This window comes from Camarhynchus parvulus, chromosome 3 (assembly GCF_901933205.1).
Source record: "Camarhynchus parvulus chromosome 3, STF_HiC, whole genome shotgun sequence".
NCBI classification, from domain to species: domain Eukaryota; kingdom Metazoa; phylum Chordata; class Aves; order Passeriformes; family Thraupidae; genus Camarhynchus; species Camarhynchus parvulus.
This window is the reverse complement of record NC_044573.1, coordinates 26,966,552-26,984,199: the sequence shown is the minus strand read 5'-3', so window position 1 is coordinate 26,984,199 and position 17,648 is coordinate 26,966,552. Positions and strand designations below refer to the sequence as shown.

The 17,648-nt window shown below is 40.8% G+C and overlaps 1 protein-coding gene across 8 annotated transcripts in view; it reads right to left on the bottom strand.

The window, feature by feature from the left end:
* TTC7A (tetratricopeptide repeat domain 7A) overlaps positions 1-17,648 on the bottom strand; it is a 198,196-nt gene that overhangs the window by 138,785 nt on the left and 41,763 nt on the right. For 7 of the 8 annotated variants that reach the window (XM_030944583.1, XM_030944584.1, XM_030944585.1 and 4 more), the window contains 3 exons: positions 9,191-9,321; positions 7,037-7,158; positions 783-861 (listed from right to left, as the gene is read on the bottom strand). In XM_030944583.1, coding sequence (XP_030800443.1) covers positions 783-861; positions 7,037-7,158; positions 9,191-9,321 — 332 coding nt within the window. Of the gene's footprint in view, positions 1-782; positions 862-957; positions 1,012-7,036; positions 7,159-9,190; positions 9,322-17,648 lie in introns of those variants that run through there. The other variant, XM_030944588.1, reaches the window with a different exon arrangement.

The following is a 17,648-nucleotide window of genomic DNA, read 5'->3' as shown; positions in this document are numbered from 1 at the left end:
TGTAAGAGTATCAATGCTTTTAGGACTGCAAAGCTTTTATTCCCAAGACTGTTAGTTTGCAAGCTGTTGACCTTGTCATCTCCTGAGTAACTTCAGGAAAAGATCTCTCTAAGGGGAGACATGGAAGAACCTGTTAAAGGTCCAAGAAGTTAAACAGGCACATAAATATTTCTTTACCTGAGACATTCAGGATAACAGGATGCAAAGATGCAGAAAGCCAACACAAAAAAAATATAAACAATTAAAATCACTCTGTACTGTATTGAAGAGGGTTTTTACAGAAGGAACACTGCAAGATGTCAGTCTAAAAAAGCACTGCTTGTTGCAAGAGACAGAAGTACTTAATGCTTTTACATGCAAATGCAGAAAGGTGTGCACACTTTTGTGCACAAATGCACACTGAAACTGAGAAAGAAAACAAGGCAGCATCACCTGAGGACAGCGCTGTCAAACTAATAACATCTCTGTTTCTACTAGGGCTAGAAAATGCACTGAAACCAAGAAAGCAAAACAATCAAACAAAAAACACAACACAAACCCAACAAAAGTAACCTACACACCTAGGTTTGAAAGCCTGGAGGTTTCAATTGGGCAGGTCTTTGAACTAAGGGGATCACTGGACATATCACTTCCAAAAGTTAAAAAAAGAAAAAAAAAGTAAAAAAAATAAAGCCAGCAATCAGTCAAATGAGGACCAATACACTTTTGTGCTACAACACTGGTCAATCAAGATAATTCCTGCATACCAGACTGCCCCACCCTCCCATCTCCCATCCCCTTACCATTTTGAAGGTCTGAGTAGCTTTTGTTTCTACAGTCCGTAGTATTTCTCGCAGACTCCTCATTCCTTTCACAATATTTCTATGGGGAAGACAGAAAAAAAATAATGAAAAAAACCCAAAATCAGCACACTGGAGACAGAATATTTTTATGATGTGCCAAAGCTCAGCAACACACCTGAAGTTCAAGCAACCCCTGAAACAATCACTAACACTGAGTGTGCAGTAGTGAGACAAGTCACTCTGAGGCACAGACAGGACAATGGCACAGAGCAAGGCAGTGACTGCAGCATTGCCTACTCCAGATGGCTTCCTAAGAGAAGATCACATTCACATTTGATGAACAGAGGGGACATTTGGAAGCCTTTCATAGCTCATATTTATAAAGCAGATGCTGCTCCTTAAAAGCATCCACATCTCTTCTTCGTACACACAGATTGTACTTGTTTGAATTATATTGAGCTTACGTGATGCTTTTAAATGACGATTTCTTTTAGGTGGCGCTTAAATACTTTGGGTCTGATGGTCCAAGCACATGATGAAATTACAGTGGTTTAAACAGTTAATTATCAGGCAGCTAAGTTGCAGTAACTGTCTGCAAGCACAGCTTAACCCGCAGTAAAAGGGTTAGACTAAAAAAACCCCAAATTTTAAAAAAATCATTATTTTGCATACACCATGAGCAATTAAAGCTGACTAGTTGCCAAATGCTATGTTAATCGTGCCTGTGCACTCAGAGAGATGCAGAGAGGAAAGATTAAACACTGTACATATCAGTTAACACACTGGCAGCCTATCAGCTGTTCAAGGCTAAGGACATGGCCCCACCACCACAGTAACTGCAAAATGGTTCAATGCACATTCATTGCAGGGTCAAAGCTACCCAAAGACATACAAGCTAGCAGAAAAGAAGCAATGTTGTACAAGAACAACAAAATAAGCAGTTGTACTGGTACATTAACTGTCACTTCAGCTTATCCAGGAGAATTTTCTGTGCAGACAAAAGCTAAATTTCATTTATAAACAAAGCCACCATAACAACCTTTTCTGTCAAACTGATTAAATTTTGAAGGTAAGCAGTACAAACTGCACTTGTGCCTGCTTTTATGCACTGCAAACCTCCTTGCACTCCAGAATCAACAGCAAACATTTGATGACAACAAAAAAAAGGTAATTATTTTGGAGGTGCATAGATAAAAATGTCATCCTGTTTACCATGAATATCGGCTACATAAAATGCCATCCTAAAGCTTGTAGTCACCATGACACTGACTGCAAATGCATGTGGCCTTACTTCCAAGCAATACCCATCTCAGTTTCAAATTGTGAGGTAATCTGTAGACTGTCTAATCATGGGCAGTGTACAGGCAGGCAAGAAAGTAAGACAAGAGCAAAAAAGCTGAACACTTGTGAAGTCAGATGCTGTCTTCTTTCCTTCTACTTTCTCCCAAGTTAAAAATGTGCTTTGAGTTTATCAAGAGGAAAAAAGGTCAATAATGTTTTTTAAAGTTGGACTTAAATACTTCAGCAAGCATTCCAATGACAGGGCCAAGACACCAGGAGCTTTTCTGTGGTTCTAGAATACAATATACCCATGAAGATGCAGTTCAGGGCATTATGCACAAGTAGTGACCAAATCCAACAGACATGGTATTTAGGTCTCTTGTTAGCATAATGATATCTGTCTTAATAAAGTGCCAATGAATTGCATTAACCAACATTAGAAAAAAGACCAGTGACCACTTGCAAAGCCAATTAATTTCTCATTTGGCACATACTTCCAAGCAGAAAAACCTACGGAATGTGATAAAATGAGACAGTTTTGTTCCTAGAAAACTAAGGAACCATTACAGTTCAACATTTTAGTCGAGGCCATAAAACAAGTTAAGCCTCCAGGCAGAAACACCTTGCTCTGGGGTGGGGGGAAGGGGAGAAGAAAAACAAGGAACAGACACACTGAAGTAAATGAAAGAATAAATGGCAAATTGCTGCCCGTCTGTCAGTAGTCAGGGCTGGAACCATGCAGCACATGACAAACACTTAGGAACACCCTTAACAGAAGGCAGGAGTGCAAAATGGGCAGCACAGGAGGAGCACCCAGCACTCACCACCTCCCAGACAGCTGCCCGTGTGGTCAGGATCTATCAAAGAGCACCCACTCCATCCCCTGAGCTCTCAACAATACCAGTTCTACAGGACTGAGGATTTGGCTTGGCAGCTTTTTTATTCTGAACTTTATCAAACATTACTGAGCTGTGACAGGAGACAGAGCACACCTGCCTGCAAACACAGGAGTTTGTCTTTCCACTCCACTGTTCCAAGGCAGGAGAGCATCTGAGCACATTTCATTTTGAGCATATGAATTGCTCTGCTCATAACAATGAGGAACTCACTGTTCCATTAATATATGCCCTTTATATACTAAATGTGCAATTGAAGGGATTTTTTTTTTAATTAGGACCTTAAGAAATTAACAAAAAGAAAAGTATGTATTTGGAACAGAAATACATGCTATGTAGGTGACTGGATGAAGATGCAGTCATAAAGCCTCTGGCAATCCATGGTGCAAACACTTGATCTTACTTAGATTAGGAACTAAACAATCTTGAGCCTCTGCGGGACTTGGATAGAGGACTACCTGGAAATCCCAGGTTATGTTGCTTCTAGCCATGGCATCATAAGTGAACATTAGATCATGGAAATGAAATGAGTTGGAAAAGTCCATAGGCCCCTATTGTATTGCTAAGAGGTCAGAAAAAGAAATGAGGAAAAACAGGAAGGGAAAAGAACATGATCATTAAACTGCCTTGGTTTTAGTTTTAGTCACAGTAGCGGTCAGAGCACCGTTTGAAAAAAACATGATGAAGAGCAGTTTAGGATTCAGTTACAGCTAATCTAGTAAAAATGAACACAGACAATGATAGGCACAAACTGTGACAAAGAGCGACTTTAGAGTCCAGTCAGTCCAGCTTGGCATAAAAATTTGTTTTGTGCATGTACCATGTCAATATAGATTAATTACCAGTCCCTGAATCAAAGCAGTCAAGCAGTCATATCAGAGTTATGTCACACAGTTCAGTTAATATTACATAAAATTTCAAGACACTAGAATATAAAGAAGTACACTGTTTTCTATGCAAATTGCTGGGAAAAATACTGACAATAAAGGAGTTGACTACGGACACAGAGGTTTGCAAAGACAGTCCCCCAACAACATGGTCACCAGCAGATCCTGTCCTTATCCCTACTCATTTACTGCTAAAACAATCAGTTGCTGAGAGATAGAACAGACCATCTTGAGATAATTACTTGGCAGTTTGCAGCATCACCTCTCCAGAGTAAAGCAGTAGCCAGAGCACAGAAACAGCAGCAACATCACTGCCTCTGCCTATCTCCTTTTGAATCTTTGCACCTCACCCAGGTTTCTAACAAACCATATCCTCTCCTTAAACAGCTGTTCATGCATAGACACAAGAAGAAAAGGCAAAAAGAAATGAGCCTAATATTCATACATCTGCATCAGAGAAAAACCAAAACAAACAAATCAACCAAAACTCAAAACCTAGTGGAGATGATAACCTTAAGACAACTGGCTGCCTCTTACAGTATGATAGCATCTGCCTTCCTATGTTCTGCATCCACAGCATCAAAATTCTTCACTGGAGGACCAAAAGAAAGCTTTCTTGGGCTCCAGCATGGCAAACAACTGCAGGAAATGCGTCTTCAGCAACACAATGTTTTTACGTGGCATCTCATTAAAAGCATCTGTGACTTCTACAGCTGCAAGACTTGCTGTTCCTTACATCTGGCAGTTCAACACCTGAAGGGGAAACTGGACATTTCTTTTATATTGGTGTCTTCTTTCCACTGCACACTGCAAGAGAAAAGGGAATCCCTGACCACACTCTGAGAACAGGAACAAAAGCATAACAACAGCACTTGCATCCCTGAGCTCTTCTGCCTGTTGAGGCAAAAATAAAACACCCACTATTCCTTTTGTACACATGTAGCACTGGGGAAGGACATCCCACCTGATTGGACCTACTCCCTGAGAGCCTGAGCAGTCATCATCCAAGGCTTATTTCCTACCTGAACACACTGGAAGCAATAAGGGAAACAAAAGAATTTCTTTGAGCTGTTCAGTATCAGGTGGAGTAATCTACTATACTCATGAAGCATCCTAAAAAGCTTCTTCCCATATCCCTCCCTTTTCCATAACATATCCCAATGCTGCTTATGCCCTCTGGTGGCAGAAACCACTCATTAGTATCAGCTGCGGGGGCGGACAAGTTGCCACGTCCCACCAGGCTCCTTTTATCCCAGCAGACTTTCCAACCCTGGCTGATGTTTCTCACTTGCTCTGTAGGAGGTCAGGAGCCCGTGGGATTCCACTCCCATCCCAGCTGCAGGAGCTTCATTGCTCTTTCATCAGGAGACAGCTACAGAGAACATGTTGCTGCTATTGCAGCAATTCAGCTTATAATCAAAGCATGGCTTAATTCACACATGTATTTTGCTTCAAATTGTGTTCCTGTAATTTTTTTGTGGTTTGTTTGGGATTTGGTTTTTGTTTTTAAGGCTATCATTAAAATAATATGAGAAGAGAGCACGCAGGGCCCACAGTAATGGCCAAAATATCCTGCTAGATATAATGAACTCATCACTGATGAAGACTGAATTCACAATGTTGCTGAATAAAATGAACATGAGTTTGATATTCAAAAGGTGCCTGGAGGACATCAGTGCCATATGTTCTAAATGTGATTTTATTTTACTACATAGTTAATGAGCTGACTGGCAAGACCTGAGCTTTTTGTTTGCCCTGAGAAGGGCAGAAGGTTAGGAAAGCACATACTGTGCCACAGCTGGCCAACCCTCAGCTCACCTGGGAAAACCACATACCAAGCAGAGACTATGCTTTACAAGTTCACACTTTGCTTTATGCATAAACTTGTACTTGCCTGACTAAAGGGGTCATTTTACAACATCTGAGCTTTGTGTTTTTGTAAGCCTCCAGGTTAAAACAAGGCTTACCTGAAGGCACATCTCATGGATATGCTTACAGGTACAGCTTTGCTCTACACACACAGAGAACAGAGGCTATTCACAGTTGCATTTGAAGTCATCCTTGGGGGATAAAAACGTAGCAAAAAAGCCCTAAAGAAGCAGCAAGCTCCTCCTCCAGTAGAATCAAAAAATAGTATCAGTTTTCTACAGAAGGATTTAAACTGATTTCTGCTGGGATTTTTTTCCCTAGTTTTCTTCTTTTCAATCTTCCCTTTTTTTTTTTGCTTTTTTTTCCATTCTACTCAGCAGGAAAAGAAGAGAAGAAAATGAGAGAAAGTCACTGAGAGAATGAGAGAATCTTTCACTGAGGGTGAAGGCAAAAAAAGACAAAATTAAATATTTGTGAACACAGTTTGTAGTGAGAAACCCAGAATCTGACTCCTTGATAATAAATGGAATAACATGGTGCAAGAAGAGGACTAAGGAAGGACAGAGTCTTAATAGTATTGTTTACACATGCTGAAGAGACACTCTCCTACATGACAAAATCTCTCCATTGGATAACCAGAGTTAATGATGTTTTGAAGAAACGGCCTGGTTTAGGGAACAGCACGTCCTCACCAATGGCCTTTGGAAGTGGGCATTCAGAGAGTCTTCTCTGCTGATCTTGAGACGGTTTTTCACTGTAGGCTCATAAAATTCACTGTAGGCTTGTAGATATTAACTCCTCCTGCCCTTCTGAAGTTCACTGGCAGCTGCTTTTCAAAGGCATAATAAATATCCTGGAGCAGCACTCTTCCTGCATACCTTCTCCAGAGTAAAAACACACAGATTTGGGGCATTGATTGGCATATGTAAGACCTTACACAAACAAACAAACAAATAAATTAAAGAAACTACCTGTAAAGACTTTACTGAACTTTAAACCAGGTGCTGAAAATTTAAGGGCACACAGAAGTGTAAATTCCACTCTCTCTCTACAGTCAAACTCCCCTGGTCTCCACAGGGAGCAAAGCTGAGTCAAGACAAGAATATTGTTCTACCCCACCCTACCTGTAGGTCTGGAAAAATGATGCTTAAAACTCTTAAGAAAGACAGAGAGACACCAACAGAAGAAAGGGAAGGACACTGAGGAGACTTGAGGTGAGCCAGCAGCCAAAAGTCATAAGAGAAATAAGAAAAAAATTAGTCTTCATCTGAGACAAAACATGTGATATTATCTAATTTTATTAATACCTGCATCCACCTACCCTTTTTTTAACTGAGTCACGTAGGCACTCTGTAGAGCTGCTTCCAGAAAGTAGGAAAGTTCAAACTCAGAGTAAGTCACATTGCTGCCCTTGATACTCCTTGAATGTGTGTTGTTTAAGGTCTGTGAGGGGAAGAAAAAGAAATATCTTGGAATACAGATAACTGTTGGAACTAGCCAGGTCCTTGTGAGCCAGTAATATCTTCAACAACATTAATCAGCTATTCAAAAATGTTATAAAATCAATTTTTGATAAATTATACAATTACTTCCATGAGATATTCTGCATGCAATGAGTTTTGAAACCTTTCTAACCTTTAATAAAGTAAGTAGAAAATGGCATATTAACACCAACAGCTTGGGAAATACCACACAAACTACAAACACCCAGTATGTTGCACAGAAATAACAATACAATGTTTGAGTAGGTTTATCTAGTTCAATATAACATAAATATTTGTTAAGAGTTAGAAAGCCATCAGGAGTCCTGATGAAAGAATCTTAATCTTTCCTCTATTTGTCCTATCAAATCTTCCTTGGTTTTGTTTCCTTACTGGTAACAAGCTGCTTCCATTGCTGAAAGTTGCCTCTCCAAAGCAGGGTTTTTCATCTAGCACTGGAGAAGGACTATGAACTTCTACTGTGTCTGTCATCAACCCTGCATTTTTGTGTCCAGAGACAACTATGTGAAAGAAAGTTGTAGAGAGGTGGGGGAGGTTCAGTCTCCTTCCAAGTAACAAGTGACAGGACAAGAGAAAATGGCCTCAAGCTGCGACATAACGAAAAATTTCTTCACTGACAGACTGGTCCAGCATTGGAACAAGCTGTCCAGGGAAGGGGTGGAATCATCATCCTTGGAAGTGTTTAAAAAGCACACGGTGTTGGCACCTGGCAACACGGTTTTGTGGCAAACATGGTAGTGCTGAATTAATAGCTGGCCTCAGTAAATTCAGAGGCCTTTTCCTACCTTACTGATTCTATGATTCTAAGTGAATGAATTACAGGTCAGACCCTTTTCCTTCTTCGCAGACCCAAGCTGTCCGTAAAAGAAATTTACAGCACTGGCAGGAACTCATCCTTCCACAATGGAAGGACACTAATAATTTCAATTTAAAGACTATTCCACTTTTTTTTTTTTTTTGGAGAGAAACAGAGCAGGCCTCTTCTCAGCTGGCTTTTTAAATTAATTTTTATACATGCACTGAGCTTATTTTTTCTTGTTCCAATGCAATTTAAAACAAAACCTGAAACAGAAACACACCTTTGCTACTGAGAAGAGCGGAAGTATCTGGTCAGAAGGTCAAAGGCCTTTCAGTTACAGGACAGGCAACAATGCATTACCATCAGTACTGCTGATGTCAAGGATAATGTGCAGCATTGGAAGGGCATGGAAACACATGGTATGTCCTCAGCTAGGCAAAGTTTGCACGTGCCCAGCAAACCAGCAGCACCTGTTATCTGCACAGCTCAGTGGAAGGCTCCCAGGGTCCTCCTGCCAACCACTGGCTAAGCAGCTACTTGCTACTAATCACAGAATGGTTTGGTTTGGAAGGGACCTTGAAAGATCATCTACCTTCAACCTCCCTACCATGGGCAGGGACACCTTCCACTACACCAGGCAGCTCCAAGCCCCACCCAGCCCAGCACTGAACACTTCTAGGGATGGAGGACCTAGGCTCTAATGATCTGGATTCCCTCAAGGTTCACTTAGAGCAGGTGAAGCACTGGTAATTAAACTGCTATGGCTGACCCAAAAAGGTTTCTTTCAGCTCATTAGAGATGTCAATAGTCACTGCTGTGCATCATTTACATAGCAGGTATGTAAAACGTCTTGAGTTCTTTCACACCAGCACTTGCCATGCAAAGTTCATAGTTCCTCTTAAGTAAGGGCTAAGCTTGAGATGCAACTTGTGCATATCTGAAGTATTTGGTGCTTTACCCCAGGCAGAACTTATTTCTAGACCTCATTCTCAGATGAAATAGGTAGAGACCAGCTAAACTGCTGTTTTGCAAATGATTTTACTGAGACACCTCACTTCTTCCAATTTGTTCTCAGACTCCTTGCTATGATCACTTGACATTTCTCCATTTTTTCATTTTTGCTGACAAACCCCTAGAAATTTCACCCAGGCCATTCCCTAAGCACATTTCTTACCTTCTCAAGCTCCTGCAAGTATACCTGGGCAATAACACAGGCTCTCTCAAAACAAGCCATGACCTCCTCCTCCCTTTCACACAGTCGAGCACGTGAGGCAATTGAGTTGGTTGAGCGCTCCAGTGACAAACCTGCAAAATGGCAACATCTTCTTTAACTGAAGCCTACCAATAGCAGTATGGCCATATTATTCTTAATTTACCAGCTGACAGAAAGGCTTTTCCACATGTGGTTTCCCTCTTGATTTGATGACTTTCAGGACACTAGCCCCATGAAAATACAATTCCTACACATGCAAGGCATCTTTGCCATGCTGTTCTAACACACAATGCCACTGCACACTCCCACTGTACCTTTCAAACACTTCATGAAGGCAGAACACACAATCCCTCTGGTAGGAATCAGCAAACAGAGAAATTAAGGCCTGTATTTCCAGAGACAGCTACAGATCTTGGGTGCTTCAATTCAGTGCCAGCCTGGCACTGAATTTGATCATTTCTAGGCATCTGCTACTTCAAATGAAGCTTTTAATAAGCAGCAGTGTTGAAGGGAAAAAAACAAACAAAAAAAATTCCTAACTGGAAAATTATACAGAAACAAAGTTGGAAAATCTGAGGCCTCTCTTGGAAAATCTGAGCACATGCAGATTGCTCATGGACACACAGCAAGCTCTTGGCAAGACACAAGAGACTCTTAACCACAAGATCATTCCCTTTCCAAAGGAAGGAAAAAACCCTGGGTTTTGTACTCCTGAACTTCTTTCTTGTATCATTATCCAACACCACCAATAAACACAGAATATGTTAATTGAAGATGCACAGCTACTGGTCCCTACATTAAAAATTTCTACTATCAGACCCTTGTCTGGCATCACACTATGACATCCTTTACACCCTTAAATCTAATTGGATGGGCTACACATGCATATACCAGTTTTACTCTGATTGGTACAGGTTCTTATGCCACAGTGGATCTCTACAAGACACCACCGCTCAAAAACCTGGATCTTCACCAATCACAACTGCACCGACAGCTCATAGCCCAACATGTTGCAAAAAGTTCAGCACATGCCCTTCCAATGAATTTTATATATAACAACATTCCTTAATAACAATGACAAATAAGTAAGATGCAATACAAAATTCTAGTGTTCCTGACACAGATCCACAGAGGTGACAGAAGAAGAAAAGAATTCAGCTGTCCAGACAGCTCTCCAATGAAGTAATTTCAACTGCTGCAGCATGTGGCAAGGGATTTGGGAGGACCCACCACAGGCACCAGCCATGCTGTCCTGGACTTCCACAGTTTGAGAGGCACAGCACCTCAGTCTGCTCATTCCAGGAGTCTTGGCAACAAACTGCTGTGAGGCAGCAACAGGCAGCCAGCTTCCCCATGATGTATGATACAGTCTGGGCACTCATGCTGGAGGAGCCTGAGGTTCCTAGGCAGTCTTAACTTTGTTTACATCTAATGTTCAACATTTGTTCTGTCCCCTTGGTTACTCCATGAGGAGTTTCTCTATCTCATGTCTTACTTTTGAGCCAGAGATAAGCAGTTAGCTCAGTAGGCTGGGAAAAGGCCTCCCTGGTTCAAGCTCAGGAGATGGCTCCCCACTCCTCCTGACCTCTCCCAAGTCAGAAGTACACAGTGTGCTCCCTCAAAGATCTATATCTTGAAGGAACACACGTTCATACCTTTCACCTCTGAAAATACAGACCAGAGTAGAACAGGAGGACTGAATTTACTTCAGACTGACAGGGTGTGTGGGATGGGGATGACAATCATTTTGCTCCTTTTAACTAATGCCCAATCTGTGTTTTCTTCTTCCTTCTGGAAAACACCTTGTACAGCATCCAGATATAACAGATTTTGTCTCTAGTTCATCTATGAAGTCTCTGTCTTCATATCATGCGTTGTTTTCCTATTATGTTGATGCTTCCATTTTCCAACCCTGTAACTTTGTAATGAGTGAAGGAAAAAAAAAGCTTATTAACTCTCTCTACAGGAAAAGAACAAACCAAAAGTATCCAGCAATACAGTCAGAACAAACAGCCTACAAATATTCTTCTTACACCTGTCTCTGTTTTATCTACCTCTGAATTTCTAGTAATTTCCCTTAAGTGAAAACAAATTTTAAGAAGTCTGCATTTCAGAGCCATTTCCCTGAAGTGCAAAGTAGGGCTGAGGGCCCTGCAAAAAAAAAATCCAGTACAATCCACTGACATTCATATACAAGCAGGATTTAATCAAACTGCAAGAGCTATCCTAACACAGTCTGCAGGGGGGTGTTTATCGTGGGAGATGTCACACTGACAGAAGAGGCTGATAAAAAGCCATTTACATACAAGCTACAGCCCACTGCAAGGAGTTACTACCTCTAAGCTCTGACATGGGGGAGGAAAGCAAGCAGCCTCTGCCAGCATCAGGTACTGACAACAAACATGCCCATCCATGCAAGGCAAAAAAACAGAGCTGGGGCTGATCAGAGACAGGGGAAGGAACATCTCCTGAAGGATTCTTGCCACACTAAGTATCCAGCAATACACAGTGTGTTAAAACAGATACTATGCTACACTGCACTACTTGTAAAGGGCTAGGGGGAAAAATGACCCACATGATGTGACATTAGTCATGGTTCTCTCTCTATTACTGTATGCACTGACCTGATGTCATTTGAGTACAAAATCTTCTAGAGAATCCAAACAGGGCTATTCTTCTCTACCACAGAAATGCAATGAAAAGAAAAATTAGAGCAAGCAGACTGCAAATCCAGTATACAAGGGGAAGAACAGAAGAAAAACAACAGAAGTTCCCTACTCTTGCAGCCACCAATTCAGTTCCCACAGTACAAAGCCCCAACAAAAAGATTTGCTTAGGATGCAGTTGGGTAAGACTTGAAAAGCCCACCAGCACAAAGAGCACAAATTCCACTAACTCTTGTCCATGCTCCAGTTACCAGCACAGAAAAGACTCTGCAGCACAACACACAATTTAAATTCAACTCAGTTTCCACAATGTGTCAGAAAGCCACTAAAGTGCATGTTAGTTCCACACTGGGTTTAGCAAGAAAAGTGCAGCTATTGCCAAGACAGAATTAGCTTCCAAGTAAATCCTAAGGCTACATGCTTTCTTGTTAGCTGGTTAAGGTAAAGGGACTCAGGCATTTTTCACAATCAGCTGTGGTAAGAGAATACCAACCTAAAGCTTATCTATCCTAAGATTTTTCTCATATGAATCAAGTGCCCAAATTTAAATAGATACATACCTACATACTGTAGCAGTTTTTCATACAGTGCAGATAGTTTTCTAATAGAGTATGGCCCAGGCTCAAGATTTCAAGACCTGTTTCAAGATTATCCTTCTTTAAAAGAACAAATTCTACCCACTTCAGAGGAAGTAACTTTCTATGTATAGAAATGCTGCTTTTCTCTCCTGCATAAAGAGAAAGCTTCCATTCACCTCCTCTAGTTCTCCCAATGATGCATCTCTGGCTCTTCACCTTTCTATAATCTTTGCCCCTTCTTCCCTGCCCCCAACCCTAAGCTGTATTTATGTAAGAAAAATCCCAAATCCATAAGGTTTGTAAGATGTACCACTGAAGTAATCTCTTCCTTGAGTTGAAATGCACTGCTCTCATATATGGAAATCTGAAAGGGGAAATTCTATGACGGCGTATTTCCACTTTCATCTCAGTCACTCCTTGCTAAGGGAAGACATTGATATCATATAGCTCCAATGCTCTGAGGTGATATTATTACCAGAACGGGAACATCTGTGTGCACATGGACATGTGGTATCAGAGTCTCAGCAACATAAATGGATTAAAAGTCATGCTGGAAAGATTCCTTGAAGGTACATGGTCTGACTTGCTACACAAAGAAGGGCCAGCTCAGAGTGTTAGCCAGCTTGGTCTTGAAAGCCTCAGATGGAGACTGTACATGGTCCAGGGAGGAGATTTAAGGTGGCTTTACATTTCTATGGCTCATAAACGAGCTCACCAAATAGCAGCGCTCCTCCTTCCAAGTACGAACAATGTACCAATCCTTTCCTTTTTACATGGATTTCAAGCTTCCTATACTTGGATGAATTTAGACAGCCAGGGAATAGGTGCAAGAATTTGGGGTCATCACTTTCACCAACAGTGCTAGCCTGCAGCTGCTAAAATCCCATGGCCCAGGAGCATCAGAGCTACCTGGCAAGCTGAAGAAGAGATCAAAGAAAAGCAACAGCATGAAGAGCATGAACCCAAACTCATTTGTTGCATCCCAGTGCTACGTGTTGAACACACCTATGGCAACCTGAAGCAAAAGACATCTTAGTGTGGAACTTACAGCCCTGCCAACAGCACCAGCCCCACTCTGCAGAACAAGGTTCCACTGTCTGTGCTCCTGGGCCACACAGACAGGCCAGCCTGGCCAGAAGACAGTGTGATGCTAAGATAAGTGCATGCAATAGTTTTACTCTATGTACAGGAAGGTAAGTCATTTGTCTTGAGGTAAGCCATGCATGATGATATTACATAGCAAAAGCTGCTGCAAGGAAACTGGTTGTGTGCACATTCCCATCCTGGAGAATGTCAGGTCGTTCCGGGCCACTGTCCCCAAGCAGAGGATGCTCTTCACTTCTACCACGTGGCCTTCAGTCTAGTTCAGAAATGTGGCTCTAGGAAATTAATTAGCATTGAAACAAGACTATTTTTAAGATTTCAAACATACACGTGCATGCTGACTAATCAACATTCACCAGAATACCAAACACTTTTCAGAGACAAAATTCAAAAGCGCAACCAAACCACTCTAGAGATGGTATTACAACCAGTTTGCCCTGCCAGCTAAGGTTTCAAGGTTGTGAACTTAAGAGCACAGTCCTCAACTAACCTATTCCATTACAGTGTCTTGGAAAGCAAAATAGCCCAAACGTCAACAAGCAGCAGTTGGGATTAGTCAGACATAGGCAAGACCCAGCACCATGCATTATTTCTGCCACAATCCGCAGCAGTTTAAATAATTCACAACCTGGTCTAGACACTTTTCTCCCCAGCAACTAAGCTATGATTTTTTCAGCAGGACTTATTTGCAATGGAAATAGAAGAAGGGGAAGAAAGGCCTAGAAGCCCTTGATTTTGAACACATTGATTCACACTGCAGCCCATGAAAGGTGGGGACAAAGAGACAAGTTTTGCTGTTCAAGAAAGCTGCATACTTCTTTGACTGCTGCTTCCTACTATACAGGATTATTGTACATTTCTGGCAATCTGTTACAATATTGAAGTATCTTTCATGTATAAGTCTCAAAGGTTAAAAGGTAGAAAATTCCAGTAACCCCATGGACAATTATCTGAAGACCTTTCTAACTATAAGCTGGGAATGAAGCTTAAAATTTAAGAAACCTGTGAAGGCTGCTCAGTTGCATCAATGCAGAGTTCAAGACCTCCTTCTCCCCACTTTCCTACTAGATGCAATAAATCAATGCTAACAATGTTACTTCAATTATTTTCAAAGCAAGAACTCTATCTGGTTAGACTTGTAATTACAGCTCAAGTTTATTGCTAAAATTAGGACAGCTTTTTGATCAAGTGGCTGTGAAGCCAGAAGGCAGCAAGCACTCCCCTGAGATGCAACCTCAGTGCCCTGCCCTCAATCAGTACTGCACAGGCTCTGCATCACACTGCATACCCTATGCATAGCAGAAATCAGCAACTTTAATCCACTGACACTAATTCTTTGGAGCATATCCAGACCTGCTCAACTGGCTGTTCTTAACCTCCATGGCATGTCTTTTAATCCTTGCTTTAACCTATAATACAGTGGTCTCCAAAATTCCTTGATCATATTAAGAAAAAAAAATGTTGAGCATGCATACTCAATACTGTATATATACTATATATATATAGTATAAATACTATATACTGTATTATTATATACTATATATAGTGTATCTATATACAGTATATATACTATATATATACAGTATATATACTATATACAGCATATATCTATATATGCATATAGCTATATACAGACATTGCTTCATAAACTATTTATTATATATTTGTTTATTTTTTAAAAAATACCTGCTAGATAACATGCTACTGACAGCTACCTGTCAGCAGAGAAAAGCCCTGCAAATTCAGAACATTTGACTTTTTGAAAAAGCAAAAAGGCAGTAATTCACCTTTAAGTTTGACAACTATTTTAACCATTTTGCCATGAATGAGCCATGAACTGAGCTGTGGTGTGTACAGATTTTCATGGTCATTCCCCACCTCATTAAAAACTAGATTCTATTTAAGTCTTGTGTTTATAAAATTAACCTCACTGATGCCATCCTACAGAACTTTGTGAATTTCTGGGCCAAACTGTGCTTCCAAGTTGTTCTTAATGTATTTCATTATTGAACCAGAATGTGGCAACTTCCTTAAGATATGTTAGAAACATTTATACTTCCATGCTACTACATACCAAACCTCCCACACTGCCCAATTTCTTCTAATACCTATTTTTTCAAGTCTTTGGCAATGTCTCCTGTGTCTGTTTCAAAGGAAAGCATTTTAGTTTGCTGCCATATAGGTTTCTTTCATATTACTTCAGCCATTTTTCCACAGCAGGAAGAACAAGTGTTTCTCCAATGGTATACTTTCTTCATATTTTGCTTTTACATAAGAAAGCTCAAGAGAGGCTTCTAAAAATGTAAGTACTTAATTGAGTGTCATTAGACTTCATTGATTAGATCCAATCTAACTGTCACTGCTTTTATCTGATTGAAGAGCTTGTGCTAGTAATTTAAGCTCTGACATTCTTACCATTCACTTGTGCTCCTATTTCTAGCATTACCTGAAATCCACAGGTTTTTAAGAGAATCTTTAAGCTACATGTCTATTTCATAAGGGTTAGTTTAATTAAAACTAGACAATATACCACATAAATCCACTTAAGTAGGCACAAGTGAGTTGCAATATATGAAAGTGAATGAACTGGTGAGGATGCCCTTCTAATGTGTGAAACATCCTGTTTTGAAAGACACTTTTGTAGGCTCTACATGACACAAGATCCTCTGATATACAGACTAAGTCAGGGGACCACTTTCAATAAAATACTAAAAATTTATTTCAATGTGAGGTGCTTTTTTTTGCTGGTGGATTTTTAAAGAAAAATATAAATATAAGTTATAGTACTTTTCTTCTGATCATCTTGCTCAACCCCTGGGGCACATGCAGCACTTTGGGGACCACTGCTATAACATATTGTCCTGGTATAAGAGGCCACTTTCATTCTGTGACATCAAGATACATTTACTGGAGCAATGCTCTGAGGCACAGCAAACACAGGGGTGATCAGCAATCTCTTTACAGCCTCACATCTAAAGACTTTGTCAACACCATTCACATCTATAAACTGTCATGGCATACTGCAGAAATTACTCTTTTTCCCTGGTCTAACTACAACAGGAAGAAGCAGAAGAGAAAAAATGCTAAGTTGAAGGGGCACAAGGGAGAGGAGATGGTTCTGATGACCAAGTACTGGAATTTATTCAGCTTGAGTTCATCTGCACTACAGTTAAGCAGCATTACCAGCAAGAAAGTTCTCTTCTAGCTGCAGAGTCACTGAATAAGACAAGCCCTAGAATCCTGTTTTCAATTTTTTTGGCACCTCACAACAGGAAAGACCCTGAGGTGCTGGAGCATGTCTAGAGAAGGGCAACAGCATGGGTGAAGGATCTGGAGTACAAGTGCTATGAGGAGCAGCTGAGGGAGCTGGGGGTGCTTAGGCTGAAGAAAAGGAACCTCTCTACAATTACCTGAAAGGAGGGTATAGCAAGGTGGGGTCAGTCTCTTCTGCAAGTACATACCAAGTAACAGGACAAGAGAAAATGGCCTCAAGTTGTATCAGGACAGGTCCCAACTGGCTAGCAGGAAAAATTTATTCACTGAAAGAGCAGTCAGGCACTGGAACAGGCTGCCCAGGAGTCACCATCTCTGGAGGTATTTCCAAGATGTGTAGACATAGTTGAGACATGATTTATTACTGGATTTGGCAGTGATCGGTTAATGGTTGCACAGGTCTTTTCCAATCTAAATGATTCTATGTGTATTTGGGGAGCAGAAGGGAGAGAAAGGAAGGGAAATTTATATTTTACTATGCTGATTTGTATCAAGCACTCAACACAATTGTACTTGAAGTTACTAGAATGGACAGAGCCTGCAAGGACTAACAGGCTTGTTGCCTGGTCACTTGAAAGACAGTCAGAGGCATTTGAAGCTTACTCCAGGGCAAACCACCACATGGAGATCTTCCAACAGCCACTGGACACATACCATGCTACACAACACAGCCATCTAAAAGCTACCTCTAGCTTAGGCCATCTGTGAGTATGTTTGTATTCATTCTCTTCTAGTGAAAGTAAGTGTAGCATGTTGTTTCATTTAACCCTACAAACATTGCTCCATCTCCTCAGAAAA